Here is a 24,697-nt window from a genome sequence, read left to right on the forward strand (position 1 = left end):
CGACTAGGATGTTATTGGTCACCTCGGCCAGAATAATATGTGGTGACCTCGAGCACATCACCTCGACCAGGATATTATTGGTCACCTCGACCAGAATAATATGTGGTGACCTCGAGCATATCACCTCGACCAGAATAATATGTGGTGACATCGACCATATCACCTCGACCAGGATATTATTTGTCACCTTGACCAGAATAATATGTGATGACCTCGAGCACATCACCTTGATCAGGATGTTATGGGTCACCTCGACCATAATAATATGTGGTGACCTCGAACACATCACCTCGACCAGGATGTTATTGGTCACCTCGACCAGGGAGTTACCAGGAAGCACGATTCAGTCAAAATAGTTTCTCCGAAATATTAGGGACCATATTCTTAGTGGGCTGAAAATTATTAGTTTTCTTGAGAATTCTAGGGGAGAGGATAAAAACCGCTATAGTTTCCTATAAAAACCCTAGGAAATGAAAAGAAATGGGGGGGCTTCGAGCTCTCTCTCTCTCTCTCTCTCTCTCTCTCTCTCTCTGGGCAACTGAACCCATTGGACCTTTTTCTCTCTCTACCACTGGAAAATTTCTCTTTCGCTTATGATTTCTTTAAGATTAATTATTCTCAATTATTTTCCTTTAAATTTACTTAAAAGCTTTTTTGTTTAAAGCAATCATAATTAAGTCACATGAATTGTGGTATAGGTTTTTCCAAGTAAGACCCAAATCGCTGACTTGAGCGTCGCAGGGTTCTCGCCGGAAAAACTTCCGGCGCCTCCTGGCTGTTGGTTGTGCTCACAGGCTCACAGGTTATCTGCTCATGGATTGTCTGTTCATGGGTTGTCTGCTCATGGATCATCTGCTCATGAGTTGTCTGCTCATGGAACATCTGCTTATAGAAAATCTGCTCATGGTGCTAACTAATCAGCGGCTTCCCACCAAACAAATTTAATGCTGATGCAGGGATCTGAGATTTAACCAACTCATCCGGATTTCGGCATCAACAGAACCTATATAAATAGATATCTGAATTGTTTCATAACATAGTTGTATAGATAGAGGCACTTCAACTTTATAGTTGTAGTATTATAAAGTTTATAATGTCCAATAGGGTGTGGTTATTTGAACCCAAAAATTGATTTTAATACTCATTTTCTTAACAAACCCTTTATTGTGATTTAAATTTTAAAATTTTAGTCTATAAACTACTCTATATTCTAAAATTAACCCTAAATTACAACTTCATATTCCATCTTATTTCCCTTTCAATCTATCAAAATTAAACTCTAAACATTCCCCCCACCCCAATTCCTTGTTTGATCGTTAACAAAAAATTAGAAGTTCAAATTCCCAAAAGTTGTTAGAAAGCGATTGTTTTCAAATCAAGATATGATTCATGTAGTAAGATTATTCTTTTATTTGATGCTTTGTTTGTTAATCTTCTATAATCCATTGAAATTCTACAAAATAATTCATCTGGTATATATTTAACTAGCATTTGGACTTAGGAAAAATCGCTTTGTCTCTTTTCCCGAAAAAAAAAAAGGAAGTTATGTATCAGTTCGATTATCCAATAATTTCAATTATCCAACAATTTAAAGATAAAAGTATCAGAAAAAAGAAAATAAATGGGGACTTGAGAGTTAATTTTAAAATTAAGGGGAGTGTTAGGGTTTATGGGGGCTGCATAAGAGTTTGATTTATTCAATTAAAGTATTTGTCCTCTTCAGTAATTTTGTATATGAACATTTCGGTAATATATATTACATTTTTTTTTTCACTTTAGCTTTGTGCAGTTTCTATGAGGTAATTCTCATTGTGTCCTCCTCAGACAGTTGTAGTTCCTTTTTTTTATTTTTCAATAAAGTAATTCAGTTTAAATTTAAAAAAAAAAGAAAGGTGAAATTGATTAATGGAACCGATTTAAATGTCCATTACTAATTAAAACAACGAAAATTGACGCTAGCTGTCAAATTTTAAAAGAATGATCTAGTCGTTCTGTTGTCCCCTCGAGCAAACTTTCGAGGTGAGTGTCGTTTCACCTCGAAAAATAAAAATAAAAAAACTAAAATTTTAAGAATCCATTAAGACAAAAAAAAAAAAAAAGTGAAGTAATGAGGCCCCGACCTTCGCTTGGAAGTCCTGAACACTGTACTGTAAGAAAGTTGGTCCCTGTCTTTATCAGGCCCCATATTTTTTTAAAAGAATGGGACTAGCACACCTTTAAATATTTTTTAACATCTTTTTTTTATAAGTAATGTTATTAAAATATTTTTAAAAATTATAAAATTTTTTTAACACATCCATCGATGATAAAAATATCCTTAAGTAAAATTTATTGTGTAAACTCTATTTTTTTTATTTTTTTTATTATTAAAACTTATTTTAACAACTGGATCTCTTAAAAAAGATAATGAATTTTCATTCTCTTCAATATAGTCATCGATGATAAATTCCTCACCCAAAAATTACATAAAAAAGTAACATTTTTTATTTATAAAATAAAAAAAATTATTTAACTTTTGATTGAGATTTAATTAAAAATTATCATTTTTTATAATTTTAATAAAAATTAAAATTGTAAAATAATTAAAGAAATTTTAAGAGGTATTTTAAGGGTGCCAATAGTCCCAATCTTTTCGAAGCCGGAGCATCATGTACCCTCCATGGGTTATCGTACACCAATGCAAATTGAATACGGCAATATCGTGGCCCAACCCACAACATAATAATTGACTTATTATGGAACCCAGATGTTTTACGTGGAGTTTTAAATACCGGCCCATTTTTGAAAAAGAAACCCCAGCCCCCATGCTCCAGTAATCATTTTTTGATGGGGTAATTTTTAAAAACCTCCCTTGAGGTTTGGGCTTGTTGCAAGTAGATGGCGAGAATTGATTTATTTGTAAAAAACCCCTTACCGTCAGTTAAGTTTAACATTGACCGTTAGTTGACCCTGCAAAGACAATATTACCCTTAACAATAGTTTATAAACAAAAATAACTAAAAAAAAACCAAAATTATTAGCTATTTTACACTTTTTAAATTATTGATATTTTCTTAAAGTTCTTATAAAAAATTAAAATTAAAAAATCCTCTTTAAATTATTGATATTTCCTTAAAATTCCTACAAGAAAGATAAAATTAAAAATTTAAAAATGAAATAGTCATAATTTTTACCTATGATATTGTAAATTTTTAGAATTGACAAGGATAAAATTGTCAAAAAATAGGGTTTGTGCTTTTTACACTAATAATTTTGATTTTTTTTAGTTATTTTCGTTTACAAACTATTGTTAAGGGTAATATTGTCTTTGCACGGTCAACTAACGGTCAATGTTAAACTTAACTGACGGTAGGGGGTTTTTTACAAATAAATCAATTCTCGCCATCTACTTGCAACAAGCCCAAACCTCAGGGGAGGTTTTTAAAAATTACCCTTTTTTGATGAACATCTTTTGAGTTTTCTGATTAAGAAATTATGTTGAAGCTAGGGTTTCACAACAACGATTTTGTGACTAAAGTGTAAAGCCTGTACGAAAAATATATATAAAAAAAAACTCTCCTTAAATAAAAAAAAAATTGTTTTCATCCATATAAAATAGAGTGCTGCTAAATATCAAGAACAACGAGAGAAAGACGAGAGAATTGCCTCTTCTCTCTCTCTGCTACCAGCTTTTCTTTTCTCTCTCTCCGCTACCAGCTTTTCTTTTCTCTCTCTCCTCCCACCACATGCTTCATTCTCTCTTCATTCTCTCGTTTTTCTTGATACTTAGCATTTTTCCTATAAATATATGAGACTCTGGGTGGTGTGCATTTTGACCATTCAAATTAGAAACTAAAAAAGAAGATAATTCCAACATAGCCGCAACATTGTGGTCCATTAAGCATCTTTCAACTTTCATTTTCAATCAACTTCGGATGGAAAGAAAATGAAAGCTAATGCTTAATGCTTGGGTTCGTTCAATATGATGAAAGAACCACATTTGAAAAATAGGTTCATAAAGCATTATCATCATTATATGGCTACCAGCTGAAATAAATATATATCCCCTCACTTACACACCCCCGCTTTATTTTGTTTATTTGTTTTTGTGAGAGTACTGTATAAAGAGTTAAAATACATCCAAAAATATATATGTATGTTTAAATAAGTACATTGCTAAAAGGTCTAAATATATACAATTATAATGCGCCCAATTTATCAAATATAGCTTGAAAATTTGAATCAATAAAACAACATTCTGATTATTTGAATTCTTCCCATTATAACACATCTTGAAATTTATCAAAGTAGCATAACTCGAAGTATGTTGCATATAACTTATAGCGCATTTGAGGCAGCTGCGCTAACGCGTCTTTAATAATCTACACCAATAAAATTTAGAAAATAGTTATTAATTATTTGCAATGAAAAATGATAGAAAATCTAATGATTCATACTCACGGGTAGAGGTGGCAAAAATACCCGCCCGGTTCGGACCCGGACCGTACCTGGGTATTGTGGGCCGGGTATTATGAAGTCGGGTCGGTCTTGGGCATCACTTGATAAATCCGAAACCCAAATTTTATTAAAAAAATATTATAAAATATATATTATTTTAAATATTTATATTTATTTGACTCATTTATTATACATATATAAAGTTTTAAACACTTAAAATTTATATTTTCATGTCAAATTTTATTGAAATACATTTAAAACTTATAAAATTAGCAAAAAATAAAAAAATATATACACATATAATATTAAAAAATATAAAATTTGAGTACTCAAATTAAAACCCGACCCAGACCCAAACCCGAACCTAGACCGATTGTATCCGGATAGAGTCCGGTCATTGCAATACCCGAATCTGACCCGGGGTTTTACCATCCCTACTCACGGGTGAGTTCAAAGTTCAAACTTGTCCGCAAGGAACGTGAAGATTGCCAATTGCTAGGTCATCGAGTGACTGGCCCATCACCCATGACCCACATACTTTTTTATTTTTTTTATTTTTATTTTTTTGCAAAAGCATGACCCACATACTTTAAAACGAAGACTTTCACCAACGGCTTCGGAATATTTATTATGATATCATCCATTGATATAGAACTAATGGTGGAGCTTTAAGTCAAATGATGTTCTGCACTATCATGGAATAAAGCCTTCTTTTTTTTTAATTGAGTTGCACTGGCACTAAGAGTAAGAAACACTCACCACATAACATAAAAAAATATTAACCAATGGAAAATAGTGATTTTGGCTAACTTGCCTTTATGGCTTTTTTTTTTCTTTTTCTTTTGTTGAATCACTTTCTTCACGCTTCGGTGCCCATAATAATACGTTATGCCGTGTTATGTACAGAAAGTTAAATGCGTCGATGTATGTTTAAATCACATCCACGAAACGACAAGTCGCTTGAATGTGATAGATAACCACTAGTGGATGAAAGAGAGTCCAGCATTGAAGGCCAACCGCCCGCGCTCTAATTTCCCATCCTGCGGGCTGGTTCGCTGGTAGCCAAGCATCATACCCTTCCTCAAAGTCATCACTCTTTAATCTTTTTGTCAGACCTTACATTAATAAAATTATTATTATTATTATTATTTACATTTCTTTATGCGTCATTTTGCTTTTGTCCCATCAAATTGGTGCTAAACTCGTTAATTTTTCTATATTATTTTCTTATAATTTTTGTTTTATGGGCTCGTTCTTGGGTAATTTTTAAAATCCTCTCCTGAGATTTGAGGCTGTTGTAAGTAGATGGTAAAAATTATTTTATTTGTAAAAAACCTCCTACCGTTAGTTAAAATTTTCATTAACTAACTGTTAACTTTAAAAAGACAATATTACCCTCAATAATAGTTTACCCCCAATAATAGTTTACGTCAGTTAAAATTTCCTTAAAATCTTAAAAAAAATAAAATTACAAATTTTTAAAAAAATTATATTTTTATATCAAATAATTAAGATTTGTAATTTTATTACAAACTTTAAAAAATTACATTTTTATATCAAATAATTAAGATTTGTAATTTTATTACAAACTTAAAAAAATTATTTTAAGATTTGTAATTTTATTTTTTTAAGATTTTAAGAAAATATCAATAACTTGATCATGGTGAAAATAATTATTTTAATTACTTATAAAATTATAAATATTTAGAATTATAAATATTGGGGGTAATATTGTCTTTTCAAAGTCAACAATTAGTTAATGAAAATTTTAACTAACGGTAGGAGGCCTTTTACAAATAAAATGATTTTCACCATCTACTTGCAATAGCCTCAAACCTCAGGGGAAATTTTTAAAAATTACCCGCTCGTTCTTATCCCCTGCTGCTTCTGAGAATTCGCAGAGGGAGTTTGTTTGATTGTTTTTTTTTTTTCATTTGTCTACTCCAGTCTCGTACTTGTCAAGCATATTCCTTATCGTTTAAATTATATTGGTGAATTCCAAGAAGAACGAGTTTACATGTCAGTTTATCTAAACATTGTGTAGTGTCATTTGGGTACAAAATTGTTCGTAACGCTATCTGAAAATTAGGGACAAAAACCAAAATTTGACAGAATTAAATTCTAATTCTTTACTCGTTTATTCTGATTATCGTTTAAGCAAGCTTGTAGTGTTTATCAAAACTGTGACAAAATCCCACACGAAATCTCCTTACACCTTTTTTTTTTTTTTCTCTCTCTTGATAAGAACGAATATCATTCAAAGGATCAGAAGATTAAGGTTGCGACGGCAACAACTAGCGACAAGGTGGTTGAATCACGATCATTACCACAAGTTAGTTAAATCTGTGAATCACGATGACGATCACTTCGCCAAGCTAGCTAAATATATTGTCAGTAGGGATGATAATTTTTCATGTTAGAGGATCTCATCCTGTTTGAAATGTGATTGAGACATATTTTTACAATCTAAATTAAAGTGGGATGGGACAAGAAGAAAGAATAAGTTCTACCTTTATTTGTGAGACAGGAGGACCAACTATAAAATCCATGTATAATAATATAATTTTAAAACTATTCTAAATTTTTAATTATTTTATAATTTTAACTTAAGTAACGTTCAAAGTTGAAATCTAAAGGCTGAAATTAAATAATAAAAGTAATATAATTACAAAGCGAAGTGTCAACCAAAAGCCACAATTAAAATTAATTTTTTTTATATTTTTTATGGTCAAAATATAAGTTGATTACTATTCAAATCTATAGCTTTTGATTAGGGGTGGGCAAACGGTTTGGTTTGATTCTATGAGCAAAAACCGAATGGTTTTAAAATTAAGGAACCGATTAGTTTTTGAACCGAACCGAACCAAACCGAAAAATTGATCGGTTCAGTTTAATTTAATTATAAATAATTTATTTAATTGAAAATATATAAACCAAAAACAAATCTTTGAAATCTCAAATTTATTTAAGGTTGCGATGACAACAACTAGCGACAAGGTGGTTGAATCACGATCATTACCACGAGCTAGCTAAGTCTGTGAATCACAATCACTTCGCGCGAGCTAGCTAAATATGTTGCCAATAGGGATGATAATTTTTCATGTTAGAGGATCCTATCCCATTTGGGACGTAATTGAGACATTTTTATAATCTAAATTAAAGTGGGATGGGACAAGAATAAAAAATAAGTTCTGTCTTTATTTGTGAGACAGGAGGACCAACTATAAAATCCATGTATAATAATATAATTTTAAAACTATTCTAAATTTTTAATTATTTTATAATTTTAACTTAAGCAACGTTCAAAGTTGAAATTTAAAGGCTGAAATTAAATAATAAAAGTAATATAATTACAAAGCGAAGTGTCAACCAAAAGCCACAATTAAAATTATTTTTTTTATATTTTTTATGGTCAAAATATAAGTTGATTACTGTTTAAATCTATAGCTTTTGATTAATATTGATGTCCAATGTGAACAAACAAACAATTAAAAAATGTTAGCATAAAATTATATTCGAATATGCATGTAGTAAAAATAAAACTACTATTTGATTATTCTACTTTGTATTTATTCAAGATTTTTGCTATATTGTATTATGATAATCTTAAAAGAAAAAAAAATGTCAAAATTTATTTATTTACATTTGTGACTGTTCAGAATAATAGGATGAGACGAGATATTTAACGAACGGAACTAAGGTAAATTTTGATAAAGGGACAGAAATTAGACATTTTTTTTAATCTCACTTTACATATACGGGACGAGATTTGCAGGACAGGATTATGATTGGCAAATCCCGTCCCATTGCCAATAGGGGTGGGCGCGGTTCGGTTCGGTTCGGTTTTTTACTAAATTTTTCATAATCGTTCGATTACGATTATTTTAAAATCATAATCGCGATTAATAAAATTACCGAAATAATCAAATACTCGACTAATTGAAATAATTCGATTCGATTCAATTCGGTTAGATTATTTTGATTATGGGCCTATTTTGTGCTTTTTTAAATTTAAAACCTTAAATTAATAAATCTACCATAAACATAAAAAGTTAACAAATAAAAAATCAAAATATGTCTCAAAGTATGTTCAAGAACACATAACATGTTCAAATAAAAAGTTCAAATCAAAATAAATAAGCAAAAAATCTTTTAAACTTTAATAAAACTACAAAAGCAATAAACATCAATCAACTCCCAAATCTCAATTACTCCTCAACTACTTGTTCTTGTTGAGCTACTATTGATCTACCAAATTCTACATTAACAAATTAAACAAAAATATTAGAATGATTAGCTAAGAGTGAAAATATCGTATCATATGCCACGATAGACATATTATACATGACTCGATAACTTTCAAGGATAACTTTATAAACAATCACTTTATATCACATGACTCGATAACTTTCAAGGATCACAAGAGCAATAGTCACCATTCGCGAATCAAGTCCATTGACATCTTTACCCTTGAGAAGAAATGCAACACACAGACAGAGCACATATTACAAATACGAATCTTACAAGAATATTACAACATCAAACACCATTGAACACAGAACTAAAATAATATACAAGCAGCCGCATAGAGCGCACACTTGTTTACATTGAGTTGGTGTTAAGGATGAACTTGACCGCTCGAAACGCAAGAGATTATAAAAAGGTGCTGGGCACTTTTAACTATCAGAGACCAGAGAATGAAAGCCAATTTTGAAGTTGAAGCTAAAGCAAGTCAGTTCTTGTCCTCCATTGTCATCTTAAGTGTGTAGGAGCCCTGTAAAAACCGCAGCCAGATTAAGCACCCTAAAAAATTATGCGTAAAGAAAACAAGATAAGTAATTGTTTGAGGGACACTGGTAATGTTTCTTATACTGGTCGATTTTGGTAATAAAGAAAAAGTTATGAGAAGTCTAAACCAACAAGCAGCCACAATGCATTTGTTAATGCGACGAGCAGCAGCGACGAAGACTCGACGAGCAGCAGCGACGAGCAGCGGCGACAAGCAGCAGCGACGAGCAGCGGCGACAAGCAGCAGCGACGAGCAGCGGAGACAATTAGCAGCGGCGGTGACGAGCAACGGGGACGAGATTCCAACGGCTGAAGGTTACGAGTTCGGTGGTTGAAAATCAGAACTCAGAACTTCTGAAGTGGACAATCGGTTTAGAGTCACTTTACTCACTTTAGGTTTAGGGATTCCAGATTGTTATTCGGTTTATTTGATAATCGGTTCGGTTTTTTAATTTTATTTTTTAAACCGATTGATTTTACTATTTTTATTATATTATTTATTTGATTTTTTGGGTGTAAAAAACTGTAAAATCGGTTTGATTTTTAACTAATCAGTTTTTTTTGCCCACCCATAATTGCCAACCTTACTTATCAGATAGCTAGGTGCGATGATTCGTGAGTGACGTTAGTGGAAAGAGTAGTGAGTATTGAGACTGATACATGAGAAAAGAGAGATATGAGACAGAGTGAGTGAAAGTGACCATGAGAGAAAGAGAGGGGCGCGAGCTAACTAGGTGCTTGACTGCTATTGGTTACTGCTTACTGTTTTTGTAGCTTTGCCATCTAGAAGATCCAATGCACCTAACTTTGATCAAATGGCTCAAGACTTTGACATAATAATTAAGTATTAACCACACCTTAGCCGACCAGGATTTTCTTTTAATTTTGAAATTAAATTGCATGAACCGATCGGTTTGTGCATTCAGTTCGATTTTGGAACCGCCAACTGAACATAAACAATCATGTTCATGAAAACACAAACTATTTAGTTTTTACTTATTGAACCGAGCTAAACCAAACCGAGTAATTTCGGTTTGATTTGATTCAGTTCGATTCGGTTTAGTTCGAAAAATACTGAATTGAATGCCTAACCTTAAAAACAAGTGTCATTGCGACGCAAATACAAAACTATTCTCAATTTAAGTACTATAAATAGAATAACGAAATGTAGGCTCAGACAGTAAAAAACAAATATTAACATATTTAGAGATTAAGAATTTCTAATTCATGAAAGATTTTACCCAATAAATCTACTAAAAGCAGAAGAACAAAAAAATTAAGGGATTGATCCATTCTATCCATCTCTAACTACCAAATTTGCAAAGCCCAACGAAAGCCAAGTCCACCACCACCATTAAACTAATGTACCCCCACCACCAAATGGGTGGAAAGATAACCTCCACTTTGAAGGGAAAACCCTTGGCAAGATAAGAGAGAGAAACCTTCACAAGAAGAAGGCATCAAGGGAAGCCATAAAAAATGGGGGAAAAAAAGAATTAATGTTCTTGCCAAAAGCTCTATTTTGGTAAGACAAGAGGTTTCTCTGAAGAGAGAGAAGAGAGGATTTTAAGGTTTCCCTTGACATTTTTTAAATTGCCTTGACTTTTGTAAACTTTGTTGTTGCCTACTTAAGGTGGCAGATGGGGATAAAAGTAAATTTTGGCGTCATCATTGTTTTATCATATATACATATAACTATTAAAAAGTTCTGACTTGTTCTATGCATTTGCAGTATTTTCAAATTTGTATCAATCAACTGTTGTACCACAATAATGTTTAGGGATGGCAATAAGCACCACCCGCAGCGAGATTGCCATTACCAAACCCAAACCCACACAAAATTTAAATTATTAAACCCACCTGCAACCCGCTATGGGTTGGTTTTTATTTTTTTTAAGAAAATCCACCCGCTGCAGGTTTTGACAATTACCAAACTCGTAATGATACTCGGTAGATTTTTTGTGAGTTTCCACATTTAAAATCACAAAATGCTCAATACGTAAATTTATAATAATAACCTATAATTCGACATAACATAATCAATTTTAATATTTAACCAATGTAAATGGAAAATCAAAATTCCAATATCAATCCAACACAAATTCTCAAATTTAAGTATAAAATATACAAATCCATAAAAAAACCACAAACTGATATCTAAAAATAACAATTATCATTTCATATTATCATTCAATATAAGGTCTAAGAGAAGATCTTTATTTCATTTACCACCATTAGCACATATCCAACAAGATTCCTAGGGATGGCAATGGGCACCGTCCGCAGCATGTTTGCCATTGCCAAACTCAAACCCGCACAAAATTTAAATTACTAAACACACTCGCAATCTGTTGCGGGTTTTAATTTTTTTAAGAAAATCCACAACCTGTGGGTTTTGACAATTACCAAACTCGCAATAGTAGTCGGCCGATTTTTTACGGGTTTCAATATTTAAAATAACAAATGCTCAATATATAAATTTAAAATAATAACCTAAAATTTCACTTAACATACTCAATTTTAAATTTAACCAATGTAAATGAAAATTTTAAATTTCAACATCAATCCAACATAACTTTTCAAATTTAAGTACAAAATACATAAATCAATAAAAAAAAGCCACAAATTGGTATCTAAAAATAACAATTATTATTTCACATTATCATTCAACATAAGCCCCAAGAGAAGATTTTTATTTCATTCACCACCATTAGTACCCATCCAACATGATTTCTACAATAATAATTAAGTTTAATATTTTCTAAAGAATAATATGTTTTAAATACTAATATGAAGAACAAAAGAATAATGAAATAATCAATGCATTAAGTTAAAGAATAATAGTCCATACAAAATTATAATAAGTATATAATAATCAATGCATTAAATTAAAGCATGTTAGGACTTAGGCACGTTGCAACTTGCACACACATTTACACTTTACATTTTTTACTTTATATATTTTTATATTTAAATTTTTTCAATTAAAATTAAATTAAAAATATCTTTAAAAAAAGTTGCGGGTTGACGGATATCCATATGGGTATGCACTGGATATTTAGCTAATACAAAACCCACTCGCAACCTAGTACGAGTTTCAATTTATAATACTAAACTCACCCGCAACCATAAAATTACCTACAACAGGCGGGTTTGAGTGGATTTGTGGGTTTGCGAATACAATTGTCATCTCTAATAACATTATAATATGTTTAACAATATAAACAAAATGATTGTTTCACTCTTAAATATATTAAAAGATCATTATAGTCTTTGGAACTGTGAAAAATTAAAAAATTAAAAAATCGTTATTTACAAAAGAAAAATAAAATTAAAGAGCATTCATCTAACTTTCCTGTATGTCTATAGTTATGCTTCTTATATAATTATACATTTTTTAATTTTTAAAATTTCAAGTTTTTAATGTATTCAAGGATGAAATGATCATTTTACTTAAATTCATTAATACATTCTAATATTATTAATGACAAAGTGATTGATTTAAAAAATTTTAAAACATAAGTGGTGTATGGGACATGTCGGAATATTTTAGTAAGTAAATGTCTACATGTAAAAATAATTTTTCAAAATAAAATTACCATTATTATTTTTTATAAAGTGAATAAAAGTAATATTGAAATTATAATTATTCAGTTTATTTAACTTTTCTCGAAAAGACCGCTAAATTTGCGGTGCAAAGTCTATTCTCAGAGTGTCCCCACACCACGTGGCGGCATCTCTATGACGACAATTAAAAGGTTTGTGCGGCTAGAATTCGCCGTCTCTCACTGTTGATATTCACGTCTCTAACTGCTCTCCGGCCTCCGCCACTAACAACTCTTGTAAGCCACTCCAATCGGCTCGGCTCGTTCTGTTCCAGCTCAGCTCAGCTTACGTGTACTTTTTTCCAAAAGGTGTACAGTAACATAGGAGGAAGATTTGATTTGAACCTCCGAGCCCGCCATATCAATTCTCAAATACATTTACGTCATTTATTAAATACTCAAATAAATAAACAAACGCGTTGATTATTTCAAAAGAAATAACTATGTGATCATATATTTTATTCAGATATAAAATATGCTGACGTTCACGCTTTATTCCGTCCAGTGATATTAAGATAATCAGAATTAAGACGGTCCGTAAATGATAGTTATTAGCCATAAGTTGAGCCGAGCTGCCGGTTATAGCGCGATAAATTAGAGGAAAAAGGATATAGAAGTGACCTTCACTGTACTTTCTAGTGATTCGATGTCGATTGCCTTATCTTCCATCAGCTTTCGCACACTCCAGTACATTCTATCATGACCGTCAATTTTAATCCGGAATAAATCCATGTAGAGTCTAAACCGCAGACCAATCATATTTAATTCTCTCGGTTGACCTAAAATCTTCCACACCACCAAATGACGCCACGTTGTTGATCACCATGACTTCGATCATTCGTGCTCCAGCTAATCATATCTTTTTCGTCCTCTCTCTCTCTCTTCTGCACGTCTATAAATACGACATAAAGAGGCGTTCGCAAGTCTCTCCTTCATTTCTTATTCTTTGCGTGATCCTCATTTTTGTTGATAATTATTAAATTCTCTGATTTTATTTTTATTCTCATTCTCTTGTTCCGTCGCATATTATTCGTCGTTAAATCTCCTTCGTCCGTAGGCGGCGACATGTCGACGGCTGAGGTGGATCAATTGACATCGGGAGCGAGCAATCGCATAATCCCGATCCTAAAAACCCTTAGAACATTGATTTTTTTCATCCAATCGTTCATCTTTTCTCTCGTCATCCTCCTGCTGCCGCGAAGGCCGGCGGCCGGTGCGCCGAAATCTCAGGTGAAAAGCTGGAAGAGGAAGTCGATGTTGAGGCGAGAGGATGAGGATACCATGAGACGAAGAGCGTTGGCCGAGGACTTGAAAATGGGATTCGAGACCGACGACGGGGAGGTCCCGTGCCGCTGGAGTACTTCTCTTTTCTTTGGCGTTAAAAGGAACGCCTTGTTTTGCCGCTCGTGGATTCCGGTCTCCGGTGAATTGAAGTAAGGTTTTTGAAAAATAAAATATCATAATTATATTTAAGTTGTTTGACTTTGAATGATTACTTTGACTTCCAATTTTGAATTTTGAAATTTTTACGGACTATTTCGTAATTTTGATTGGTGATTGTCATGTGATTGATGAGAAACAGAGTAAATGGAATTTTAAATTGCAACTAAAATCTCGTTACATTGTATTATGCTTGCTGTTAGCTTATTATCGGCGCAATTAGTCGTTTCCTTTTCTAACAAAACTCTGGCACTCCAGGGGATTACATTATACAAAAGGATTTAAGGGGCTTTCGTGCCACATGGGGCTCTGATTCCACAGAGCATTTGCATACATGTACATTTTGTACATTCCTTGCTTGTTGGTGCCTTTATTCTGTTCTATATCTGCTTGTTCTAATTTCAAGTGCTTTATTCTTTCAGGGGCATTTTGATCATAATACATGGGCTGAATGAGCACAGGTAATTTTGAATGTCCTGTATTTGGGGAAGCATTGTTCTGTTTTATTCTTACACTTCTGATTTTATTACAAAAGGTGTGAATACTGATCTTGCCTTTCTGTTATCGGTGTTTGTTTAATTTCAGTGGGAGGTATGCTCAATTTGCTAGGCAACTAACTTCGTGTAACTTTGGGGTCTATGCTATGGACTGGATAGGTACATTTATAACTTGTTGCTTATCAATTGTATAAGCTACTTATTTGAAGAGCCACATCAACCAAAAAAAAAAAAAATTCCAAAAAACTCTCCAAATGAGAGTCTTGAAGAGAGAGAAGCACTGTCTCATTGAAGAATCTTATTTGGAGAGTATTTTGGAGCCTTGAATTTATTATATTATTTTTTTATCTCATTATTCAAGAGAAGTGTTATAATTGTTATTACTTTTATATAGAAAAAAGTTTGATTAAAATAATATATACTTATTTTGATTTGAAGAGTCCTTTTGGAGGTGACTTCTTTTTTTGCTCTTCTATTTGCCACATAGTTAGTAAATAAGTGTTTAGCAAGTTAAATTATAGAGTTTTTGGTGATGGATTATCTTCTAAAATCTAGGTCATGGTGGGAGCGATGGATTGCATGGATATGTTCCTTCACTTGACCATGTGGTTGCAGACACGGTAAGTACATTTTATTTTTTCATCATATCTTTTTATATGATCCTCCTTTTGTTCCAAAGCAAAGCATTCAATTTCTATAACCAATAATCTACTTTTACCAATATTGTTTGGGTCATCCGCTGTCATAATTGCATCTTTAAATTGAATTGTGTCAGCCACATTTTGCAAACTGTATCTATTTTGATGTATCTGGCTTGATTCTTAGAATCCATTATGATATGACATTATAACTTCACACACACACACACACATATATATATATTTTAAGTGAGATGTAACCTCCCTTATGTTCTGATTTAACAGGGGGCTTTCTTGGAAAAAATTAAATTGGAAAATCCAACTGTACCATGCTTCCTTTTTGGTCACTCTACTGGTGGGGCTGTAGTTCTGAAGGTGAGTCATATGCCGATTTCATATGGTCCCATCTTGGTTGATTTTTAAAAAATTATGGGTTAATACAGCGCACCTTTGTGCAGGCAGCTTCATATCCCCACATTGAAGCAATGCTGGAGGGAATTGTGCTATCGGCACCAGCTTTGCGTGTTGAGCCAGCACATCCTATTGTGGGGGTAAGTAGTTATTTTTCTTCCCTTGTTCTTGACTCGATAGATTTACGGAATGATAAGTAGTTTAGCTGATTGAGTTGAATTGTTTAAAATATTTATTTCTGTTTTCACTAATTAAAAGTTCTTTCGTTGATACTTTTATGCAGGCCGTGGCCCCTCTTTTTTCTCTGGTAGTTCCCAAGTACCAGTTTAAAGGTGCTAACAAAAGGGGCGTTCCAGTTTCTAGGGATCCAGCAGCGCTATTGGCAAAGTATTCTGATCCTTTGGTCTACACAGGACCCATAAGGGTCCGAACAGGCCATGAGATACTGCGCCTTTCCTCATACTTGAAGCGCAACTTTAAGTCTGTTTCTGTCCCATTCTTTGTTCTTCATGGAACAGGAGACAAAGTTACCGACCCTTTAGCCTCTCAGGATTTGTACAATGAGGCAGCTTCCAGGTTTAAAGACATTAAGCTGTATGAGGGATTGTTGCATGACCTCCTCTTTGAGCTGGAGCGAGATGAGGTTGCACAGGATATAATAGTCTGGTTAGAGAAGAAATTAGGTTGCAGTATTGAAAAATGAAGAAAAGGTGATCCATTCATCTCATAGGAAAGAGGTGTTTTATTTTCAAGTTTAGGGTTTTCAGCCTTGGGAAGCACTTATTAATCCACACATTAGTGTTGTGGAATCGCACAGATGAAATGTTTGTTTTGCCTGTAATTGTTTATTAACTATGGTTTGTGCCTCTCAGCAGGAAAAAGAAAAAGAAAAAGAAAAAGAAAAAGAAAACAGAGCATCCTTTTAACGAATGCATTCTTTTATCTTGCTGCTCGTGTAGGTGATGATGGGTGTCCGTACGAAACGAAATGTTTTGTAAACTGTGAAACAGAATAGAGCACCCCCTCCCTTCTATAGTTATTAATCTTCACTGTAATTTATGCACGTATTTTGTCATTATAATTAATTTTCCCATAATTTCTTTTTGAGGAGGTAATACAAAATAATCATATTTCGCAGGCCAAAGATAATCTACAATTTGAAATTTGATAAGAACCTTCTGAACCGACCGTTCCTAAAGTTCAGGGACTAGGGGACTCGTAATGTGTAAAAGAAATGTACTGCAGATAACGAAGTAACTGAAATAACTTGCAATCAAATAATGATGGTAGATTACAACGTTGCATACTCATTGTTCAGGGCTCTGCATCGACATGCTCTAGTTTTAATCCAGGTGGAACCCAAGAGAAGAGCACTCATTGATGATTCAATACGCGAGAAGCCATATGGAATAGCACACGAGCTCATAGTGTCAAATAAATTATAAAATAAAACTAGCAGTACATATGTATAAAGCACAATAACAAATGGCAAAAATATAAAACTAGGTAGCACTCGTACTCAAATTTTGTCCCATCAGGAGAGAAGCATGTTCCATCTTCTTAGTCATGAATTTTAGCGAATAATCGATATGAGAGGCAAAATCTTCAAATTTCCACCCTTCAAATGGGTCGGCAACGTATGACCACTCGATCCTGCACCCTTTCATTCCATTGTCAAAATTGATGGGAAATACTTTGATGGTCGCCACATACGACTTAATTCCCAAATTATTATCAGTGACCTCGTAGCTAAGCCACCGTTGTATTGGATCCATGAGAATCAGCTTCTCTTTCACCCATCTGATTGTCACCTCATGACCATCAGATTTAGAGCTAGCGCAGTAGCGAACCAGACCAGGCTGCCCGGGAACTCCTTCAACCAGGTAACATGTATCAAGATTGGGCAGCCACTTATGTGCGTTGCAAAAATCCTCAAGGCAAGCCCAAACCTGTTCTGCCGTTATGCTTGCACTCTCAATACTCTCCTTGCCTTTCCATTTGGATAGTTGTTCTTCTGCCATGACTACTCGACTCTTGAGAGGGAAGTGGAGTTGGCTTTGCTAATTGCTGGATCACTTCACTATCTAATCAAGATATCTAATAGCTCTGGAGCTTTGGCATTATGGGATGGTTGAATCAAGATGCTTTGTATTGGTGATTTGGTGTGGATTAATAAGATATTGTATTATTGGAAGACTAAATGCAAGGTGGGAAAGAATCTTGTTACTTTGTGGAAAGCCACAACCACCACTTTTAACGGCTGCTATTATGTGTGTATGTTTATGTGGCTGTGGTCCAAAGAAACAGCCATACACAGCACGTGGGCGGGGTCCTTTTCATTTGATGCATAAATTTTGGCAAACACCTTGCCAGGTATACTAGGTTTTGCGTTAGACTAAATATATGGAAAACTGACTCCATACTCCGCTCTTGGAGTTCCACTCTAACTACCACTCTCCACTCCAAAAGTAATGGAGCCCACGGAGTGGTATTCTCAATCGTTTTCTAAATTAGTGAAATAAACATTAGAGTGAGAGGAATTTACAATCTTCACTCTCACTCCAGAAAGTAAACGCAACCTACATACCTACAAGTTAAAATATGTGGCACAAATCTAAAAAATAAATCATTGTTCCAAATATTTTTTTTAAATATATTTTTTTTCATCTTAAATTTTTAATATGAGGTAATATATATTATTTTGTAATTATACAGATAATTATTACTATATAGAGGTAAGTTATTTAAGATAAGATCTAAAAAAATTATAACTTATTATAATATAGAGTTTGTTCTTATTTTTAACTAGCTCAAATCAGGAGCATAATTTTTTATGACTGTGTAAAATTCGTGTATAGAATATCACTATATTGAGATTTTATTGTAAAAACAACGAGTATTAATTTACCTATAATTATAAAGTTTGATAAGAGTTAAATTATGTAATGGACGGACTCTAATTATTTGGTTGGTAAACTCGTTGGATAAAACCACGTCTTAACAGATATTTTTTAAAATAAAAAAAAAATAAAGAGAAGAAAAAAAAATACTAGAATGATAAAATAGGGAGGTACCTTTTCTCTTTGTATATAAAATTAATATTAAATGAACTAATTAAACATGGTCTCTTGGTTTATTTGGATTAGAGGTGGTAAAATAGGTTATGATACAATTTTTCCGAATTTGTGTTGACAAATTTAAAACGATTAATAAATAAGTTGACATAACATGACAAATAATCGTGTTGTATTTGAATTATACCACCTCAATACGGTTACTTATTTATGATACGAATATCAATCCATACATGGTAATATTATTAAAAAAAATTAACTAATATATATACTAAACACTAAATTTTCATATAATATATTCATATTATGTTATAAACTTATTTATGTCATGTTAACTTATCTATAACCTACTGTCAAGAATAAATTGACATATTTGTTATTTTTAAATTAATTTTTAATTTTTTTATATTAAAAATGTTAAATGAATCAATACGATTAATAAATTAATCGTATTTGTATTGATAAACAAATCGTAACTGTATTTTCTTATATTTGACAAGGTACATATATGATATAATTACACCAATTTACACCCCTAATTTAAATAATATTTCCCACCTAAATTTAAGTGACAAAAAAAAATTAGAACAAATATTAATGAAAGTTAATAACGATAAATTAGTATTAATTTAGTCACTTAGTTACAAATATAATAAATTGATACTAATTTATCATTGAACTTACAAATATAATAAATGGATACTAATTTATCATTGTACTTTATCGGCATTTTATTAGTTTTTCTCTTTTAACATTTTCTTTTTATGATAATAAATTAGTCATTTGGATATCACCTTATAGATTCTAAATTTGTAGTCTTTATGTCAAACAAATACTATAAACTAATAAACTCACAATATAGATCATACTACTAGTCAAAATTTACCCAATCTAGAGAAAAGAAAGTTCTAACATCCATCTTCTTAGCTATGAATTGAAGACAATTATCAATATGAAAAACCAAATCTTCAAGCCTACAACCTTCAAGTGGGTTAGCAACCAATGACCACTTGATCATGCACCCATTATATTGATAAGTACCATTGATTGTTAAGCCACATACGAATTTATTCCAAGGTTGGTATCAGTGACCTCATAGCTAAGAGTCTACACATCGTTGGATTAGATCCATCAAAATCAGCTTCTCTTTTGCCCATCTGATATCGTATGATAGTTTTGTTGAGGCATAATGGTGGACCAAACTAGGCTACCTGAAATTCGCTCAACTCAGTGACACGTGTCAAGATTAGGATGCCACTTATTGGCGTTGCTGAAATCCTCAGTGCAATGTGTTGCTGTTAAGCCTCCACTTATTCAAAGTGGAGGCACGCCCACACACAAGCACATGCACACGCACGCATGCACACACACAAGTGCGCCCACTCGCACGCACGTGCACACATGCAAGAATGCACACCACACACGCCTACACCCAAGCCCATGCCCACGCACACACGCATGTGCACACATGCGAGCATGTACACCACACACGCACGCACACGTCCACGCCCACGCCCACACGCACACATGGACGCACGCACACACATGCACATATTCAAGCATGTGCACCACACACACATGCACACGTCTATGCCCACGCTCACGCCCACGCCCACACGCACACACGCCCACGCACACATACAAACACACACGCACATACTAACACTATATGGATTTTTTTTTTAATTATGTAATTTTTTTATTTGTCAACTTTCTTTATCTTTAAAATAACGCTTTGAAGATCACCGAATAAAACAAGTTGTTGGGAGCATTATACGTGTAATGCTCATTATAATTATAAAATATTACTTGTTTGCATGCATATAAGAGAATGAATGAATTAATATTTCTTATATCAACTTTCTCAACAAGATTGTATACAAATAAAGAACCACTTATTGGTTTATGTTTCAAGAATGAAATGTATTTAATAAGTCAATACTTGTGGAGTCAACTATTGGGTATCTTTCTCTTAAGTTCTGCTCTATAAGGAATAAGTGAATCGAGGCTTTTCTTTTCCTGGCATTGTAGGTCATCAGTAAGATAATGAGATTTGCACATTTATACCAAAGAACTATTAGAAGTTTACTGTAGTTTACATTGTCCACAAAAACCCATGCTTTATATATAAGCATTATCATCAATCATACAAGAACAATTGTACTTTTCCCCTCACTTCAAAGACAACTTGAACTGCACCAAACTTCTAACAACTCATAAGTATAAACGTGCAAATCTCATTAGCTTGTTAAAGACTTACAAGACAAATATAAGAGTCTTGATTCACTCATTACTCGTAGAGTAAAACTTAAGAGAAAGATACCTAATAGGTGGCTCTATGGTATTAACTTATTGAATACATTTTATTTTTAAAACAAAACCAACTGGTTTTTCATTTGTATACAATCTTGTTGAGAAAGTTGACCTAAAGTTTGAGACTACAGATCTTGCCAAATTGATATAAGATATAGACCATTTTTCATCATCTGAATTGTTGAATTCATTACTAGATATAGAAGCCCTCGCATACTGCTGGTTTCAGAGGTTAAGAATTAAAGAGAGTTATGCCTAAAAGACGTTTTTGTTTCACAAACATAATGGCAGAGAAAGCATAGATGATTGTGCTTTAACTGTAAGCTTCTTCGATGGTCTTGACTACAGAAACTTGCTTCATGCCAAAGTAAAAGACCATTAGATTTAATTAAACTTCTGAACTCCTGTAAAGAGGCACATCAATAGTCTTTGGTTCACACTTTACGTGTTGAGAAAAATTTAAGGAAAAAGTTCCACATGGGTAGATTCACATGTATCATTTGCATATTGTTTCATTAGATTTTGGCACTCAAAATTTGTCAAACAGGTGCTTCTATATCAACACTATACAATTTTCTTCATAGTGTCAAAAATCTGCATAATAACATAGATCCTTGGTTCGAGATTTGTGATTTTTTGATATGACACTTAATGATGATCTATTCTTTTCCCTAAAAGTCTTGAATTCCTTACTAAATCTAAAGGATGATGGGTACTTAGATGTAAGTTCAACTTGTGGCACTGATGGTAATCCCTTCTCCTTAGATCAAGCACATCAAGTCTCTAACACTGTATCATTATTTAACAACTTAGAAGAGCTACTGGACTTCATTCTTCCTGATAATGAAGTTAACCTTCAAATTGAAGAAATAAACGACAAGTATAACTTAAAAATGAGTGATACTACCTTTGCAAAGTAAGATTTTGAAATAACAACTATCATGCCTCTGGATCCTCTTACACCAAATAGCATAGATAAACTTTCTAAAACAAAGGCACCACTAGCTGCGCCGATACATAGGGCAATAGCAGTAGAATAAAAATTAGAAAAATTTGGTCTTTCCTTTCGAGATAAAAGTGGCGCTGGACATGCTTAAAGCATCATCTTCCAATCCAGAAACAACTGAGCAGTGATAATAATAAAATAAAGGTGAATGATGTTTGATTGTTAATCTGCATCACATAAATAATCAATAAGATGATTAGAATATTAAATTGTATACTTTGTACCTTGTAGTTTCGACATTTTCTAGTTATGTCATAAATTTATTTTTTACTATCATGTTATCTATATCAACAAATGACAAAAGTGAAAATATTAGAAAGAAAAGAACACCAGACAAATAATTCACAGCAATATCATCATATTCCTAAGTCTTATTCTCTGCTTATGACTCCTAGAACCTTAATACAGATATCTTTCCACTTCTGCCTATTTGGACAAAAGAGAAAGTCATTAGCGGCTTGTTGCCTTTAATTATTACTAGCTTCATCATTTGCGCAAATAGCAACAGTCCAAGATACAGTATTGGCATAATACCAAACATGAAAGGTTTGAACATGAGAAGATGCATGATGTACCATTATGTAAATTTGACTAAGTGCCATATAGTTATGCAGATTATAGCTAACGCTCATGCTACCAAACTCTATTACTGAATGTCTAAATCAATAGCAAGGATTCAGTATTAGAAAGTGTCAATAGTGTGGTATCTTAAACATGACAAGGTGGTACACGCCCACCTAGAAATGGCATGCATAAGTCTACCACATAACATAAGTAGAAGGTATAAAAGAAGTACACACAATCTCAAAAATTACATAGAAATGTGGGTATGCACATTGATAGATTATACAAATGCAAATTTAATATAAACTAGTTAATAAAAAATTATGGCCTAATGTTCCAACTTAAACACAATAATATACAAATGGTCTAAGATTTTAAAGACAAAATATACCTTTGTGTCTATAGTTTTTCCTACCTTCCCAAAATTTAATGTAACAACCATCCAAGAATCTTTATCAAGTAGATATACGAAGAAAATGAGCTGACATATAAAGCTTACAACAACTGACTTTGCTATATTTTGAATAATTTTAAAAAGTTTCATGAAATTAAATGACAAAGTCCAAATTTGCTTATTGCTATATTTAAATGCATATACCTCTCAAAGTTTGTAATTCAAAGAATATATCACAAGAAAAAACATCATCATAATGGTATTATTAAATTATTTGCTACTCATCTAGTTAGTATATTATTTTCCTATCATCTGTGCATCTCAACATCAAACGCTGTCAGTGGCAACTTTTGTGCCATGGGAGGAGTATTTCTCCATCAGTTTTGAGTTAACTCAACATCAAATTCTTTCTCATATTCAACCTTTTTCTCTCAATGCCTTCCGCCTCTTGCATATATCCTCTCTGCATGCACTTTTATCAGCATGTCCCTTGTAGCATGAGAGTTTTCTATTTCTTTGTCTTGAACCTTTATGAACTTGGCAATTTCCTCTTGCCTGCAATCATGTAATAAAAAATGTAAGAAAATAATAAGAACATCAATACCCAAAACTGATCAATTGAAAGGTGAAATAAAAGCAAGGGTGTGAATAATTAACAGCTTAAAAAAAACACACAGGTAGTCCAACCTAGTCTAATCCTGCCAAGAAAAAGGTCCATATTAGTATTTTTAAATGTACTTAGTGTGTGCAATCTCTAATGTTATGGGTGTCAATATGCAAGTGTGCACAACAAGTAATATACTGATAAGTATTCAGATCGTCTTCATAGTGATTGATGTTATCATATTTGGTACAGTAACCTTAATAATGCAGTCTTACTTTAATCTAAAATAAGACAATTTATGAAACTAACTAATTAAAATAAAAGTGCAATAAAGAAAATGAAATAAAGAAAATTTTCATGTCAACACAAGGATGTAACGAATGAGAATTGAGTAGTTGAGTGAATAAACTCACTTAATGGCATTGACTATTTTTCAATTACAGTACCGTTGCTACAGTATCTACTACAGCACTAGATAGAATCCCTCACGCATCCTCAACTGTCGTTTGTTGGATATCTTATACCTAATGCAACCTAATAGTGACCAATTGTTACGCCAACATTAAAGATATCATTAATCGCTCTAGGTTCCATTTACCCTACAAGGTAAATCTCTATATCTAGTTCATCATTAATTTTATATCAAAATAAGACAATTTATGAACCTAACTAATTAAAATAAAAGTGCAATAAATAAAATGAAATAAAGAAAATTTTCATGTCAACACAAGGATGTAACGAATGAGAATCGAGTAGTTGAGTGAATAAACTCACTTAATGGCATTGACTATTTTTCAACTACAGTACCGTTGCTACAGTATCTACTACAGCACTGGATAGAATCCTTCACGCATCCTCAACTGTCGTTTGTTGGATATCTTATACCAAATGCAACCTAATAGTAACCAATTGTTACGCCAACATTA

General features: G+C 32.8%; 2 protein-coding genes and 1 long non-coding RNA gene across 3 annotated transcripts; 1 reads left to right on the forward strand and 2 right to left on the reverse strand.

Moving 5' to 3' along the window:
• Nucleotides 1-8,617: 8,617 nt before the first annotated feature.
• Nucleotides 8,618-9,983, reverse strand: LOC102628730 (uncharacterized). The gene is made up of 2 exons (XR_370432.4): nucleotides 9,358-9,983; nucleotides 8,618-9,211 (listed from the first exon to the last, which is right to left on the reverse strand). It is a non-coding gene; the product is annotated as an uncharacterized LOC102628730 (long non-coding RNA).
• A 3,760-nt stretch (nucleotides 9,984-13,743) lies between these two features.
• Nucleotides 13,744-16,879, forward strand: LOC102629003 (caffeoylshikimate esterase). Its single transcript, XM_006475959.4, has 7 exons — nucleotides 13,744-14,263; nucleotides 14,693-14,731; nucleotides 14,856-14,926; nucleotides 15,323-15,387; nucleotides 15,691-15,780; nucleotides 15,864-15,956; nucleotides 16,100-16,879. The coding sequence occupies exons 1-7, from the start codon at nucleotides 13,896-13,898 to the stop codon at nucleotides 16,517-16,519; spliced, it is 1,146 nt and encodes a 381-aa protein (XP_006476022.1). The 5' UTR covers nucleotides 13,744-13,895; the 3' UTR covers nucleotides 16,520-16,879.
• Nucleotides 16,880-17,042: 163 nt separating this feature from the next.
• On the reverse strand, nucleotides 17,043-18,050 carry LOC102628426 (lachrymatory-factor synthase). The gene has a single exon (XM_006475958.4). It carries the CDS (start codon nucleotides 17,835-17,837, stop codon nucleotides 17,319-17,321), a length of 519 nt encoding a protein of 172 aa, XP_006476021.1. The 5' UTR covers nucleotides 17,838-18,050; the 3' UTR covers nucleotides 17,043-17,318.
• Between the last annotated feature and the right edge of the window lie 6,647 nt (nucleotides 18,051-24,697).

The sequence above is a fragment of the Citrus sinensis genome, chromosome 1 (genome assembly GCF_022201045.2).
Source record: "Citrus sinensis cultivar Valencia sweet orange chromosome 1, DVS_A1.0, whole genome shotgun sequence".
Lineage (NCBI taxonomy): Eukaryota > Viridiplantae > Streptophyta > Magnoliopsida > Sapindales > Rutaceae > Citrus > Citrus sinensis.

Coding starts and splice junctions, on each gene's coding strand:
- LOC102629003 (XM_006475959.4), top strand. CDS start 13,896: ATGTCGACGGCTGAGGTGGATCAATTGACATCGGGAGCGAGCAATCGC. Junction 14,732..14,855: donor CATGGGCTGAATGAGCACAG/GTAATTTTGAAT, acceptor GTTTAATTTCAG/TGGGAGGTATGCTCAATTTG. Junction 15,388..15,690: donor ACCATGTGGTTGCAGACACG/GTAAGTACATTT, acceptor CTGATTTAACAG/GGGGCTTTCTTGGAAAAAAT.
- LOC102628426 (XM_006475958.4), bottom strand. CDS start 17,837: ATGGCAGAAGAACAACTATCCAAATGGAAAGGCAAGGAGAGTATTGAG.